Source organism: Colius striatus, chromosome 19 (assembly GCF_028858725.1).
Source record: "Colius striatus isolate bColStr4 chromosome 19, bColStr4.1.hap1, whole genome shotgun sequence".
NCBI classification, from domain to species: domain Eukaryota; kingdom Metazoa; phylum Chordata; class Aves; order Coliiformes; family Coliidae; genus Colius; species Colius striatus.
This window is the reverse complement of record NC_084777.1, coordinates 4,988,931-5,003,085: the sequence shown is the minus strand read 5'-3', so window position 1 is coordinate 5,003,085 and position 14,155 is coordinate 4,988,931. Positions and strand designations below refer to the sequence as shown.

The window sequence follows — 14,155 nt, the reverse complement described above, 5'->3', positions numbered from 1 at the left end:
AAAACACCACTTTGTAGGACAAGAACTTCCAATGTGGTTTAGACATTGGGGATATTTTAAAGAGAAGATCAGATGGTGAGAGGTGGGTGCCTGTTCTCTGGCCTTACTGCTTTAGCAGCACAGAGAGACACGGTCACTTCTCCCCTCTGATCAGGAACGTGACAGTGTGGTGCTGCAGACCCTCTGCTCTTGCTGCCTTCCAGGAGATCTGCCCCAGGATGGTGCAAACACAAGATCATTGTCAGTCAAAAGAAAAGCTAATGACACTGCAAAAACTGACACTACTGTGGCCATGGCCCTGCCACAACAGACACTGACACAGTGCATACAGACAGCTTGTGTTGGGCTGCAGAGTTGCAGCAGCCTTGGCCATCAGCATGGGCACAAAGAAGGAAATGGGAAAGCAGGAGCCACAAATAGTAAAGAGGATTTCAGGTCAAGACTGCAGTACACTCACAGTCCCAGGCAAAGCTTGGCCACTGTGGGCAGCGGTGGTCAAAATGGAAACTTACTAGCAATGGTACAAAGCTGCACAGCAGGTTCAGGGGATGCAGCAGGGCCCCTGCCCGACCCTCTGCAGCCACTGGCAGGGCCTTGGCAATGAAGGCAGGGGGAAAAAGCTCTGCCCTGCCTGCCCAAGCTGGGATGTACATATAAAGCTTGTTTCAGCTAGGGCTGGGATCACCCCACACCCATGTGCTGTGACATCCAGCCGTGGTGGGGAGGAGCAGGGCACGCTGTGTGAGCTGTGCCTCTCTACCTGCCGCGTTTCCCTTGGCAGGAGCCCGATGGAGACGCCGCTTCCTCCTGCTCTTAAATCAGAGAAGGCATCTGCCTCTTGGTTAGAGACAATGAGACATAAGCTGTAAAGCTGGAGGCTGGGTGGTCACGTCAGGGGTGAGCCCCAGGCCTCCTCCTGTAATCCTGCACTCACAGCAAGCACGTGGGGCTGTGAGCACTTCACTGACCGTGGATTTTCTTCCTAAAGGCCACAGGAGTCTCTTTATCCCTTATTCCATTTAGGTCTTTTAGAAAACTCAAATGGACAAGAAGTATCATGCAGCAGGGCGTGGAGATACATTTATTCTGAGTTCCCATCTGCCCAAAAGGCAATGTGAGGTAATACAGCTGGTCTGCTGTGGCACTTGAAGCTGCCAAGAAACTCATCTTTAAAGGAAAGCCTCTTAACTCTACCCCTCTGTGCCGTTTGGCTGATTGATTTACAAGCCCTGAATTCCTCTCATTGTAAGCTTAATTCGTTAACCCTCTCAGTCACCCAAACACTGGGTTAGCATAGCACAAATTCCTCTGTGCTCCATTCAGCTCCAGGCTCTGCCAAGCTCTGTGGCTATTCTGAGGAACGTGCAGTGCAGAGCTCCCTCCACCCACATTTAAAATCCTGCTGTTTTTTCCTGGTCTTGAAAGGTTCCACAGCTTTCACCTCGCTGCTTGCAGCACCCTCAGAGCTCCCCATTCACAAACTGGAGGTCTAGCACACATCCCTTTACAAACAACAGTCTTTGACAGCAACAGTAGGGAAGTTCCTTCAATCTGATGCTTGTTCCAGGAGTAAATCAGACCTCTGTTACAGCTTCAGCATTTTGATAAGGGGTATTTCCATCATCTCACTTAGGCTACTTTAAAAAAAGATATATCTATCTAGTCCAGTGCAGTCAACTGCCTTTTCCTCTCCACTGTGTTCCTAACTGGGGTCCTTTGTGCCTGGATTCGATGCCCAACACAAACAGGGAGACAGAGCTGTCAGGGGGCGGATTTTCTTTCTAGCTCAGTGGTGCTGGTCAGTAATTGCAAACACTTTATGCTACAGTAAAAACCCTGCCATTTAAAAATGAACATGAAAGGTATTTCCCTTTTGACTATGAAACCTCTAAAACAAGAGTGCTGAGGGGGTCAGCAGGTCAGCACGTTTTGCTTTGCATCCCAGGAGATGAGCAGATCAATTCTGGTTAAGGCCATGAGCACAAATGTGTTTGGCAGGTTCCAAATCACTCTACAGAAACACTGCAAAGGCTGTCTTTGCCACAGGTCTTGCAAAGGAGTTGCTTCATGTGAGTGGTGACTAGGTATGTAATAAACCTAGAGCTAAGGGTTGCTAATCTCCCTTTTCCTCCCCCACATCTCCTTGTACTGTGGATTCCCTCTCTGAACTGGTCTGGGTAGCTACCAGCAAGCAAATGGTACGGATGGGACTAGGAAGTGGCATGGTGGGTTGAAGGTAAAGGGGTGTCAGCAGAGCAGCACCTGGACAGCTTGCCCAACGCCCACGGGTACTGCATTAGCTCCAAACCAACATCCCTCCTCTCCTACTTTGATGCAACAGTCGCTCTGACAGCTCCTACATCATCACTGCCCTGCAGCTCAAAGGGCAAGGAGCACCTCTGAGAACAGGATCCATGCTACAACGGGCTGGTCACAGTCGCACCTGCAGAAGGCAGCGGCCGACCTCAGCGGGCAGGAAGACACCAACACAGCCCTGTCACAACCCCACGGGGCGTTTCACCTCCCAGATCCAGGCAAGGACTAGGAAGAGTTAATACCATCCCTGCTGCTAAATGGAATGAAGAGGAGCTTATCCAGCTTACCTCCATTTCACCAAAGCACATCCCCCCTCCCCGCAGCGCAGGGCCCTCAGCGTGTGCTCCTCAGCTCTGCTCTGGGGCCCTCACTCTACCTTTCCTGTCGGTCTCTGTCGCGTGCACTAACAAAATGTCTCCAGATCCACCACGAACATCTGGCCCATCATCTCCCTGCAAGAAAAAGAAACACGTTAGGCACGGCCCAAGCTGCCTTCAGCCTGGTTTGCCACCTCTGGGGTTTGAGCTCAGCAACAACTGGCAGAGCACACAACGTTCCTGGCACTGCTCACAGCACAAGCTGGGGCATGGGCTTCAGTGCTGGGCTAATCCTGGCGTCTCAATAAAGCATTTGGTGTCTCAGATGAGGGTCTGGGCCGATCCTCGCTCGAGGTCTTTGATTCTTTAAGGCCAGGCTGTGGAGCTCAGTGAAAGCTGAATCTTCTGTCCACTGAAGAACGAACACAAATGCCCCAGACTCCCAAAAGACCATTAACAGAGCAGTAACACTGCGTGAACTCTCTCACAATGAGGGCCCACGTACCACAGCGGCTGCGGGGTGAGAGGTCAGGCATTCAACTTGCATATTCCTGGAACATCAAAACCTAGCAAGTTAATTCCCTAATCTGGAACTATTTGGCTGGAGGTCACCTGAAGGGATCCAGTAACCAGGAGCAAAAAAAAAACCCCTGCTATCTGCTTGACCTCTGCCATATCACTCTCTAACTACTGCAATTCACAACTAAAACCAGGCAAAGCTGCAGGAAATGTCTTGTGGTGACAGTTCTGTGCCATTTGAAACATGCAGACCATAAAGAAAAGAAAGAAAAAGGAGAAGTTAAAGGTTGACACAGATCTACTAGTCCCAATATTCAGAAATCAGTGACTTTTAACTGGTTCCATTTAGAAGGAAGCATTCCTGCAGAGGAGACTGGAGTCATGTCTGGCTTGCCTTAGCATTGTCATTTCCATATGCAAAACACTGAATAAAACATGGATTACAGCCAAGGAGCAGCAGCTGTGTCTAAGATGTGAATTTTTCAGGTGACCCTCTGGCAAGACTCACAAAATACTACTTTAGGAATGAGCAATACCTTCTCACTCTGTCCTGCACATCTCAGCTGACCATAGAACACTCCTGAAGTGCCAGCAGATGATGCATTCCCTCTGCTTTTCAGACTAGTCCCCCTGACAGTCTGAAAGCTGCAAGAGCCTGTGTATTCCCTTAAGCTGCATGTCACAGATATCTTGGTTGAAGAGCACGGTGAGCAAAGCTGTCCAGGAATGCACCCAAGGCTAGAGACAAAGCTATTTCTCAAAACCAGAAACTGTCTGTTCTTCCACATCAGAAATATAAGATCCTGCTGGGGAAATCTGCTAAACCTGCCCTCAGACTGAAAGGCCAACACCATAAACCTGCATCTGGATTTATTTGGCTCAGGCTCTCTGGTGTTGTTGCTGGCAGATGAGGTGAGAAGAGGCAAGACTGGGGGAAGGACACAAGATGTGTTGATTTTTAGAGCCACATCTCTCATTTTGTTAATCCCTCCTTCATTGCTGATGCTCCCTGCCTCTACCAGCATCTCATACATTCCCAACAGCCTGCACTCATGAAGCTGCATTACCACTTCTGCTGCAACCTCCTTTTTCCCATCAAATAAACCCCGAGGCTTTGCTTGTGCACACAGAGAACCAGATTTCAATACAGCACAAACCAAAGAGTACGAAAACAACCCCTGAACACACTTACCTCTTGCTTCAGCGTTAACCTGGACATAATTTCACTGTGGTCGATCAGGGATAGCTCATCTACTTCTTCCTCCAGCTGTGACGATTCCAAAGCATCTGGTGACTGCTGCTGCCTGTAAAAAAATGAAGAGGCAAATTCTCATCAGAGTCGTTGCCCATCCTGGGGGAGAGATGCTGGGTCCAGCCGAGCTCTCAGTGTGCAAACCTCCATGAAATGACAGTGAGCACAGAGGGTCTGGACGTAAATCTTTTGCAAACAAGCACAAATTCTCTAGTTCTGTTCCTTTGTTCATCTCTTTAAAAGGAGAAAGATGATCCTTTAAGGATCTGAACAGTTGAGTGCCTGCACTTCTGGCAGACAGGACTTTGCTATGCCCTGTGTAAGTACACACTTCCGTGTCTCCTTAATCCAGCACATTTTTAGTGCACACAAATCTAAGCCCCTCCTCAAATGTACAGAGACTGAGCATACTCTACACATACACATCTTAGTCATCTCAAGTGACCACCTCTGACCACTTTTTTTGGTGTACATCTGTAACTCTACTATTCCTAAAGCCAAGGGCTGGTACTCTTGTGCCTGGACACGAGCTCTCTGTGCTTGTATTCATAAAAACCCCCTCAAACCTACACATGTTCTTATTTCCCCAGGCACAGGACAAAATCCCATGCACCAGTCCGTACTTCAGCAGACAGTGAGCTTTACAGAGCACTCTTGCATTGTCTCCTTCAGTGCAGGGATTAAAACCCTCAAATCAACTGCAGGAAAATGGGGGAGGGCAGTTGACTGTCACACACAAAACAATACAGTTGCCTGTTTTTGCTTTAGAAATGCAATTGAAGGGCAATCTCAAGCAGCAGGGAAGCACTCACTCCACTCCTCCTGAAGCCCATCTGTTACAGCCTGCACCTCTTCATTTACATAGGTAACAGCTAAGAGCATTAGAAGGGATATAAAGCCTCTGCTGTGGGGCCTCAGCCAGCCTCTAACTAGCAGGGTTAAGAAGAAATTCCCCTCTGGAAGACTATTTCCCAAAAGTGATACAGACTTGTTTTGCATGTTGTTTCCCTGGAAGCAGGAGGGAGCAGCCAGTGTCAACGACTGGACTTGGATGTCCAATGCTGGACTTGGGATGGCCAAGAGGCTGCGTTAACCCGTGCAAGCTCGCTAAGTACCAACATCTCACCAGCTCCTCCTTGTTCAGCAGGACCCCACTGCTCACCAACTGTGCCCCAAAAATGGGCTTAAAGTGTAGACAGCATTGAGAAGGTTGAGAGCAGAACAGGCAGCACCAAGGCTGCTTTGGAAGAGGGAAAGGCTAAGAGGATGTTGGTGGGACCCTGCACCCCTCGAGGCTGGGAAGCAGGAGGGCCAGGGCAGTCAGGCTCACCTTTCAGTACCATCCTTGCCTTCCTTCCCCATGGCACTGCTGTTTGAAGTGGAGTCTTTGGAGAGGCTGTCTTTGACAGAGGGAGATTCCTGCAAAGAGAGAGAGTTGGTTTTCATTATTACAGGGGGTCCTATCCCACAGCCAGCCTTGCATCTATAGCCTGACTGCCTCTAAATGGCCCTTTACTGTAAATTCCTACAGAGTGGTTAAAGATTGATGCAAGTTAATGCCAAATGCCAGGAAAACACAGAAGTTAATTAGACAGGAAATTTGGGACCATCTCTGGAGACTAGTGTAATTAGTACTGTTTGCTTTTAACATTGTGAAATGATGCTCAAAGTTACAACACAAGTCAGCTGTTGTCTTGGATTTTAACCCTCTCATGCCCTTCTTTTTGTCCTCCTCCAGCCCTTGCTGTTGAAATACACTTGCCTCCAGCTTTCATCAAAATGGACACAGCCAGCTCTAAGCTCTCCAGTTTCAGTTCCCCTCCTGGTCACAGCCCCTCAAAACACCATCCTGTCTTAGGGGCTGGATGCACACTGCCTTTCCTACCTCCCCTCTCTCCCATCAGTAGAGCTTACTCATGTTTCCACTTCACAATTCATGGCTGTGGAAATTGGGCTAATGCAAAAAAAAGCTGAACCATCTGAACCCACAGCACGGAACAGCAGGTGGAGAGCTCAAAGCAAAGATACAGCATTTTAAAGCAGTCATTTACTAAGAAGACAAATAGCCATGAAAGGCAAATGGGAACATTAATCTAACAGTGTTGGAGTTCAGAATTATTTAACATTGTGCAGACTGAAGCCTGGAAATTCAACTGAACAGGCAGGTCTCAAACCACCTACACGCTACCCACTCGGCCTGCAAAACACATTGGGGAGCTAAAGCTTCTTGGTGTCTGCAGGATTTTTCCAGACTGTATGTGTAAAGCCCTTTGCTTCAAAGTTGAGAACCAGCTCACAGCTGCCCAAAAGGATGGGCCTGTCTAGATGTGTCTCCTCAAGGGAAGTGCTATCTCCTGGCATGTTTTAACACCAGCACGGATAAAAGCCTTGGAGACATCCTGTAGATGTGCCTTCCAAGATGAGGGCAGGCAAAAAGATCACCAGAGACCTCTTGTTTCCTATGACCCAACAGGAAGATGGTACCTCCCTGCAGTGGAAAACGCCCTGTCTCCTCTAGGAAATATCTAAGATAGGAGGCTTGAGCAAAGGAAGAGACAACGTGAGATGACAATGCTCAATCAATCACCTTGTATCCAAACAGTGAAGGGAAAGAAAGGAATTCAGAGTGCGAGGCTTTCTGTATTAAAGTAGGGAAGCCAAAGCAGTTGTAAGAATAGCCACAGCCCCAGGATGGGGCTGGTCAGGGTGCAGCTGTCTGGAAAGGAACCTCACGCAAGCAGCTCCCACCAGCAGCGAAGCGCAAAGGACACAGTGCGGCAGGACGAGCCGTCCCGGCCTCCTGTCGGGGCTCACCGCGACCCCGAAAGCATCGCCTGCTCTCCACCCCGACCAGGAGGCCACCCAAGCCTGCAAGCCAAGAGAGGGCAAGCAGAGGGACTGGCAGCAAGGGAGCTGGGGCAGTGGGACACAGGAGCTCCACGGTGTGCAGAAGAGGCCGGTGCCAAGCGTGTCAGCCCCGGCGTGAGCTCAGCATGCACCAGGCGGCCCCGTCCCGCTGGCCGGCCCTCGCCAGGGTACTTACTCCTTCAGAGCGAGGGAGTTCCCCGTTGCTCTGGCCAGAGGAGTACAGATTGACGTATTCACCCTCACCAGCCTCCTCGCTGGCGTTTTCACTCTAAGGGAGACAGGATGAAAGGAAATACATGATGGTGCTCCTCGTCGGTACTTGATGTTAGTGAGAGAACATGCCCACAGGCTGGGAGGAGACCTGGGAGTCCTTCCTCTGGCTCAGCGGCCAACATCGGCCACTGAGGCTGTACCTTCCTGGGGGTAACAATCTTCTGGTTCTTGAGGACAGTCCCAAAGACCCTGAGCTGCAGCAGGAACGTTGCAAGAGCTGCCACGGCCTTTGTGTGAGGCTGCGGAGGTGCAATATGCACGTGCGGGTTTCAAGGTCAGGGAAGCTGAGCGTTCAGAGGCCTGTCCTATCCACACTAGTCCTGCTGCTAAATGCAGATCAGCCCTGCAGCCCAGAGGGTATCAATTGGTACCTCTGAAACTATGCTACAAGTGCAGACTAGAGCCATCGTGCCAGCCTAAACCAAACTTGAGGGCTTCTGGGCTGCAACAAGGCCTAAAGTGAGGAAGATGCAACAGCAAGGTCAGGTCGAAAGTGTGAAAGACCAGCCTCTAAAATCAGTGTCCCTCTTCTGAACTTTGTGAAGAGGCAGCACTAGCATGCACAGGGCTGACAGCTCTCACCCATCCACGCTAGGCTTCATACCAAACAGAAGAGGAACTCCTTTGAAAAGGTGTTTAAAAAGGTAGCTGTAATGGCCAAACCTGCTCAGTGATCTGCAAAACTCACCTGCAACCTCCAACTAGTGAGTGTTGTATCAGTGTGGGAACAGCTTCAGTCTCACTTCACCCACACATGATGCTTCATGCCAACACGTGCTGACACGGAGCGCACAGCTGGGGCTGCTGGAGCTGGAGAGAGCAGGAGCTCAGAGACAAGTTCCTGCAGAGGAGAGCCAGAGCTGGACTGCACTCACTGCTCCTGGGCTCACCAGGGACTTAGGAGGGAGCAGGGCAAGTAAATCACCAAATCCTGCCGTGGCAGAAACTGCAGGATGCAAGCTTCTGTCAGGAGCCCATATTTAGAAACAACTAACCTCACAAAGCACTCCTTTACCTTCCTCAGCTTTGTATGACAATTGCAGGAAGCTCCAGTGATTCCTCCTCTCCCCTCCACAAGCATTTGACATTTATGTTTCCTACATGTGTGCTAAGGGTTTCTCAAACCTGCTGAGGCTGTTCATTTTTTTTTAGCCACCATTTTTAGATGAAATTACCTCTCTGCAGTTCACACACACATTTAGAAACTAGACTAGATCCCATTTAGCATGTACTAACACAAGAACCATTTTCTTTTACAACAACCCAAATAACCCCAGCCTCGTGTTAAGGTGCACGGTCTCTTTGGATAGTCTCACCGAAGGCGTCTGGAGAGAATCAGTGAAAGAGGTTTCAGAAGGAAGGCAGACAGGAGCATTCCCATTAAAGCTGCTCTCCTGAGAAGAGGAGTTTGGCACATCCACAGTGCTGGGTGACTGGCTGGCTGCAGCGGGCACTGCTAGGTCAGAGCTCGGAGATGGATGGACGGGTGGAAAAGGTGGGGTGGAGCAGGAGGAGGAGGTAGAAGAGAGGAAAGGAGGTATGGAGACTTGGTTGTGAGGCACAAAATCCTGGGAGTAGGACCTAAACACAGATTTGTACTACAGGATGCAGAGACATACAACACAAAAACAAGGAAGACGGGGAAAGGAAAGAGACAGACAAAAGAAAAAGTAATTAGATCGGCAGTAGCGTAGCAGTGACAGCACAAGGCATTTCTACACAGGCAGCAGGGCAACTCCAACAGAGGCAATGCTATTTGATCATCCACACACCACAGCAGGAATCACTACCAGGGACACACCAGCCTGTTTTTTCCACAGAGAGGTACGTTCTGCCACAAACAGCAGCTCGGCTGCTCATCTCGCAGAGGGAAAGCGGCAGCGGGGTGTTTACCTGCAGCTATCCAGTCTCTGCCAGGCTGGGGCAAAGCTCAGGACTGCTCATGACAGTGGCCCTGAAAATCACTTCAGTGGATGAAAGGATGCGATTGCCACACAGAAACCATGACTGTGAGCACACTGGAAAGATCTGGATGGAGAGAAGGGCTCTGAGTGCTTATTGCTTTCCTGGGATCTTCCACAGGATCCAAATTTAAGATGCCGTTTGCTCCAGCCCTGTAATTTAACAGCTACTGTGTCGAGTCTGTTCCAGAACACACAGCTGCCAGGGAGGAGGGGCTGGGTACTGTCTTCAAAGTTACACTGCAGGATAAAGGAGATTACGCTGCTACTCCTTCCCATTTGAGAAACACAGGGAGCAAAAATGCTAATTGCCCTCAGGAGCCATGAATTCCTTATCAAACCCATCCTTTAATGCAGTGCCTCCAAGAGTCAGCTGAAGAGATGAAAAGAGATGATCTGCGTAAAGCTTTATTTCCCTATCTCCTAATCATCAGATTACTGTTCAGATAATATTAAACAGAGTGCAGTGGGAATATGCTGTGCAAAGGAAAACAAGAGCAACCCTCTGTCTTTTAACATCTGGTGCCAGTAAGATTTGCAGTCAGGGTAAGTCCAAAACAAAGCTGACACCCATTAAAAAAAAATTAAAGAGGATAATAATGCTAAAGCTGCTGGGAAGGAGTTTATTTTGAAACCTGTAGAGCTCAATCACTAGTGAGATCTGTGTCACAGCCAAGTGGACCACAGGAAGAACAACATCATCCAAAATAACCCACGTTGAAATGAAGCTGTGGCTCGTTTGAGTGATCTGCTGCAGAAGGATGGTGCATTACAGAGCCCCCGCCAAGCACAGGCACAACTTGCTCAAACCAGGCTGAGAAGTGACCCCACTGTGAGGTAAAAAGGAGCAGGGGAAACAAAGGCATGAATCTGAGAATCCAGGCTATGTTTTCTCAGGAGAATTAAGCAGGTGATAAGAAGCAAAGCTTAGTCTGGCACCTGAGCTGCAGCAGCAGCAGCCAGTGTGGCAGCGGTATTTTTGATTCTACCTAGAAAAGATGTGAGCTTAAAAATCAAAACTGAGAACAGCCTCAGGACAGAAGCCTGGGCAAAAAAAAAAAAAAAGCTCTTCCACTACAAAGGAAAGGAAAAGTAAAGGTCAATGGCTAGACTTTACCTTCCACCACTGTAATCCTCGAGTGGTTGCCCTTCACCACGGATGGAGTCTGGCAGTGCTCTGGGTGTGTTCTTGGGGCCCAAAACATATTGCAGGCCATAGTACAGATAAGCAGAGGGAGAAGCTTTGGAAAGAGAGCTTAAAAGACTACTGAGAAATAATTAAAATGCAAATCCCTATTACATGCCCATGGCTAAAAGGAGGCTGGCTGCAGGACAGGCTCCTCTCTCTTCCTGCCTGTTTCTTTCTCCATGAGCAGCCCTGGCTCCAGGGACACTGTCAGCTTTTGGTGCTGCCTCAGTAACAATGACAAGTCTAATCTCTGTATTTACTTTCTGCCTGGATAAATGCTCTACATTTATTCGTTTTCACTTGCATGGCAGAAACCACTAAATCCCTCGTCAGACGCCAGGCTCATGACATCACCTTGGCTCAGCAGATTCATTATTCCTGCCCCGTCTCCCTGGTATTTCATGATCTCACCAGTGCCAACATGCCAACTATGGCCCCAAGTCCCAGGCCAGGCCCCCAGAAAGAACAGGAACAAAGTGGATGGGGGATGTGTACTCCCATCAACCACTGCTACAATGGCTCAAGAAAGAACTCAACAAAACGCTGTCCTGGTAACGAGATCCTCTGCTCCAATTTGCTCAAACAGAGCCAGAGTTGCTTCCTGCACCCACCAGAGACAGGCGGCACACGCTGTCCTTCACTTTGTAGTTGATGGATTTCTTCCCCCAAGGAGTCCCAAGGGGTTTTTGTCTCTGACCTGAGAAAAAGCCAGGCTTTTGCAAAGCAGCAGTAGAGCTCACGCAGGGCAGGAGTGAAAGGGAAGTGCTGTCCTCAGTGAAGTCACTCTGGGACAGGCAGCCCCCTGCAAAGCTGTGCCATGGGTTAGTTGAGGGCAAACGCTGACCCTGAGGCTCAGCAGCTGCCTGGTACACTGCCTGCAGGCTGAGCCAGCAGCTTAGGGAGATGAACTCTTGCTTCTGGGGCAGGAAAATTTGCACAGCTTCTGCCCTGCAAAGTTTCAGAGACATTATTTCCAATTCAAAGGTAATTTAGCCCTAAATGTAACATAACGCTGCACGAAAGTTTGACGTAGATATGTTAGTGCTGACAATCATTATACATGAATCTCTCCTCAGCCTCATCAATACACCTTTCAAAACAATATCTTGGCATGAGATGTGTTGAAAATGCCAGTTTAAGGCCCAGGTGCCCAGGGAAACACATTAATCTTCATTATGTGATCCGTGAACAATCATTTAACGACGCAGACATGCTCTCAGCATGCTGTTAACAAAGGGAACAGTGCAGAGAAGCCTTTGGTGTGCTGGCATTAATTAGTCAGGCTGCTCTCAGCTTCCAATCTTGTTGTAAAGTTGCATCTTGCAGAAAGTGAGCCAGGGAGCCCCCTCCTTCCTCCAGAGCTTGCAAGCAGCTCTGGAATTCCAGCTATGCAGCCGTGCTGGGACAAGAGCCAAGAATGAAGCATACTTTGAAAGGGGAAAAAAACCACCCTGGGTGGAGATGATGTCCATATGGCACCTATTCCTGCTGCTCCCCAGTCCCACCCAGCCCAGCCAACAGCTGCAGCAGGAATTGTGGCAACAGCTTCCACAGGGTTTGGCTGTCGTACATCTCTTGGAAGCCCTGTCATCCTTTAAAAGATAAACTTTTTTGGGGAGGGGACAGTCCATTCAACAAGCAAACTTAGTCATCCTCTAGTCCTCCCCCTCCAAGAAACCACAGGCAACAATTAATCTTGGAAACATACCAGTGCTTGTTTTAATCAGCTTCTCAGAGGTTTCTTGCAGGGTCAGTAAGGCCTTGGTTATGGCTGTATTGACACAACCTCCTACTCCACGGCTTTGCTTTAAGAGAAGTACTTCAAAATAATCTCTGGGAAAGCTTAGAAATCAAGCTGCAATCAGATCCTTTAACAAAAGATGCTCTCCTCTAGCCAAACTCCAGCCATGCTGCCAGGCTCCCACCGCAGAAGATGGTCCCCCAGCACGAGTGATCCTGACCTACGACAGCCAACAGCCGACACAGAGAGAATTTAATTCTCACCAGAGAATTAAAATAAACCAATCAATCTCTCTGCCAGGTGGGAAGTACTTCCCCAAAGCATGCTTTGAGCTCAGAGCAATCTTGTCTCCTGGGAACAGCAGGAAGCTGACGTGCCCAGGCCTGAATGCTCACCACATGCCGTGACACACCGAGCTCTTCCAGAGACTGCATCTCTCAACGTTTTCAACTTGCTGCCTTTGATTTCTTGCAATGGTCAATATTTTAGAACAGCTTTCCATCACTAGCAGCAGTGTTACAGAACACCCCAAAGGTCAGTGACTGTTTATTTGGATTAGATGGCAGGAGACAAGCACTCTAATAGAAAGCTTATTTCAGCTCCTCTACATTCCCCAGGCATGGCTGACCACGAGTGGATGCTGTGTTTGCAAGTAACAGCAGTCTCCATCCTAAATTCAAAGTTGAATTCAATTATATGGCTGTCAGAGCGTCTGTAGCATCAGCACACACAGTCTTTACCTTTTAAGCACAGCCTTCTCACTTACCCTATGGACTTCTCCTGCCAAATTACTCTGCCATCCTGCCAGACACTCCCAGATCAGATAGAGCATCAGCCTTTCAAAACATGAAGCTATCTGAGGAAAGGATCAAATCTTTTAGATCTCCTCTGCTAATACTATTAAGAGAGCAATGTGGGCAACGTGCCAGAACTGGATGCCCAAATTCTAACAGTAGAGATCTGTGTTCACAACATACTGGGTGTTGCACAAAGCTGCTACACCCTAAGAATATAATCACACAGACAACTATTGGAAAAGACTTCCTATCTCATGACACAATGCTGGGCTTCCAGGTACTTTTGCTAATGAGGAAGGAAATGCTCCTACAATGAATGGCTGGAAACACAAGCTGCCAACAGAATAGCTTCAAGCACTGCCACAGGAAAGGCAGTAACTCCTCATGCTTGAGTGTTTCTCAGCAAAGCCTCTGACCTGGCTGCACAGCTGACCTCCCTAAGTGCTGGTTAGAATAGCAGATGGATGGCTGGGGCTTGCTGTTCCCTTGGGAAAGAGTCTCCTGGCTCCTGTATGAGAAAACACAAAATCCAAACTTCTCCTGAAGTGAGAGATTCTTGTACATCTTTGCAACAAAACAACTAAGGAGGCAAGGGAGGAAGAAAACATTTTTAAGGTTTATTAACCATGATATTCTGCATCTCTATTTTGAAACTCTCAGGAGAATTCAACCTGATGGCACCTACAGTGTGAGCTCTGGTTTAGCTTGTAGACAGCACTGCCATATCTAGGAAGCAGAACCCAAAAAGGCAGAGCCTGGAGACAAAGACAAGTCACACAACAAATGTGACCTATGAAGTCAACAGAGGACCCTTTAGAGAGACCTGCAGAGGGACAAGTAGTGCTTCAACTGCAATAAAAATGTCTAAGCTAGTGGAGGAAGTACTTCTCAGAAGCAGAGCTCAGTGATGCTTGCATGCAAC

At 48.7% G+C, this 14,155-nt stretch overlaps 1 protein-coding gene across 5 annotated transcripts in view; it reads right to left on the bottom strand.

Annotated features, from left to right (window-relative positions):
* Positions 1-14,155, bottom strand: part of RAPGEF1 (Rap guanine nucleotide exchange factor 1) — an 86,136-nt gene that overhangs the window by 8,297 nt on the left and 63,684 nt on the right. For 3 of the 5 annotated variants that reach the window (XM_062011502.1, XM_062011503.1, XM_062011504.1), the window contains 4 exons: positions 7,448-7,540; positions 5,735-5,823; positions 4,345-4,456; positions 2,693-2,768 (listed from right to left, as the gene is read on the bottom strand). In XM_062011502.1, coding sequence (XP_061867486.1) covers positions 2,693-2,768; positions 4,345-4,456; positions 5,735-5,823; positions 7,448-7,540 — 370 coding nt within the window. Of the gene's footprint in view, positions 1-2,692; positions 2,769-4,344; positions 4,457-5,734; positions 5,824-7,447; positions 7,541-8,861; positions 9,144-14,155 lie in introns of all 5 variants that reach the window. The other 2 variants (XM_062011506.1, XM_062011505.1) reach the window with 2 other exon arrangements.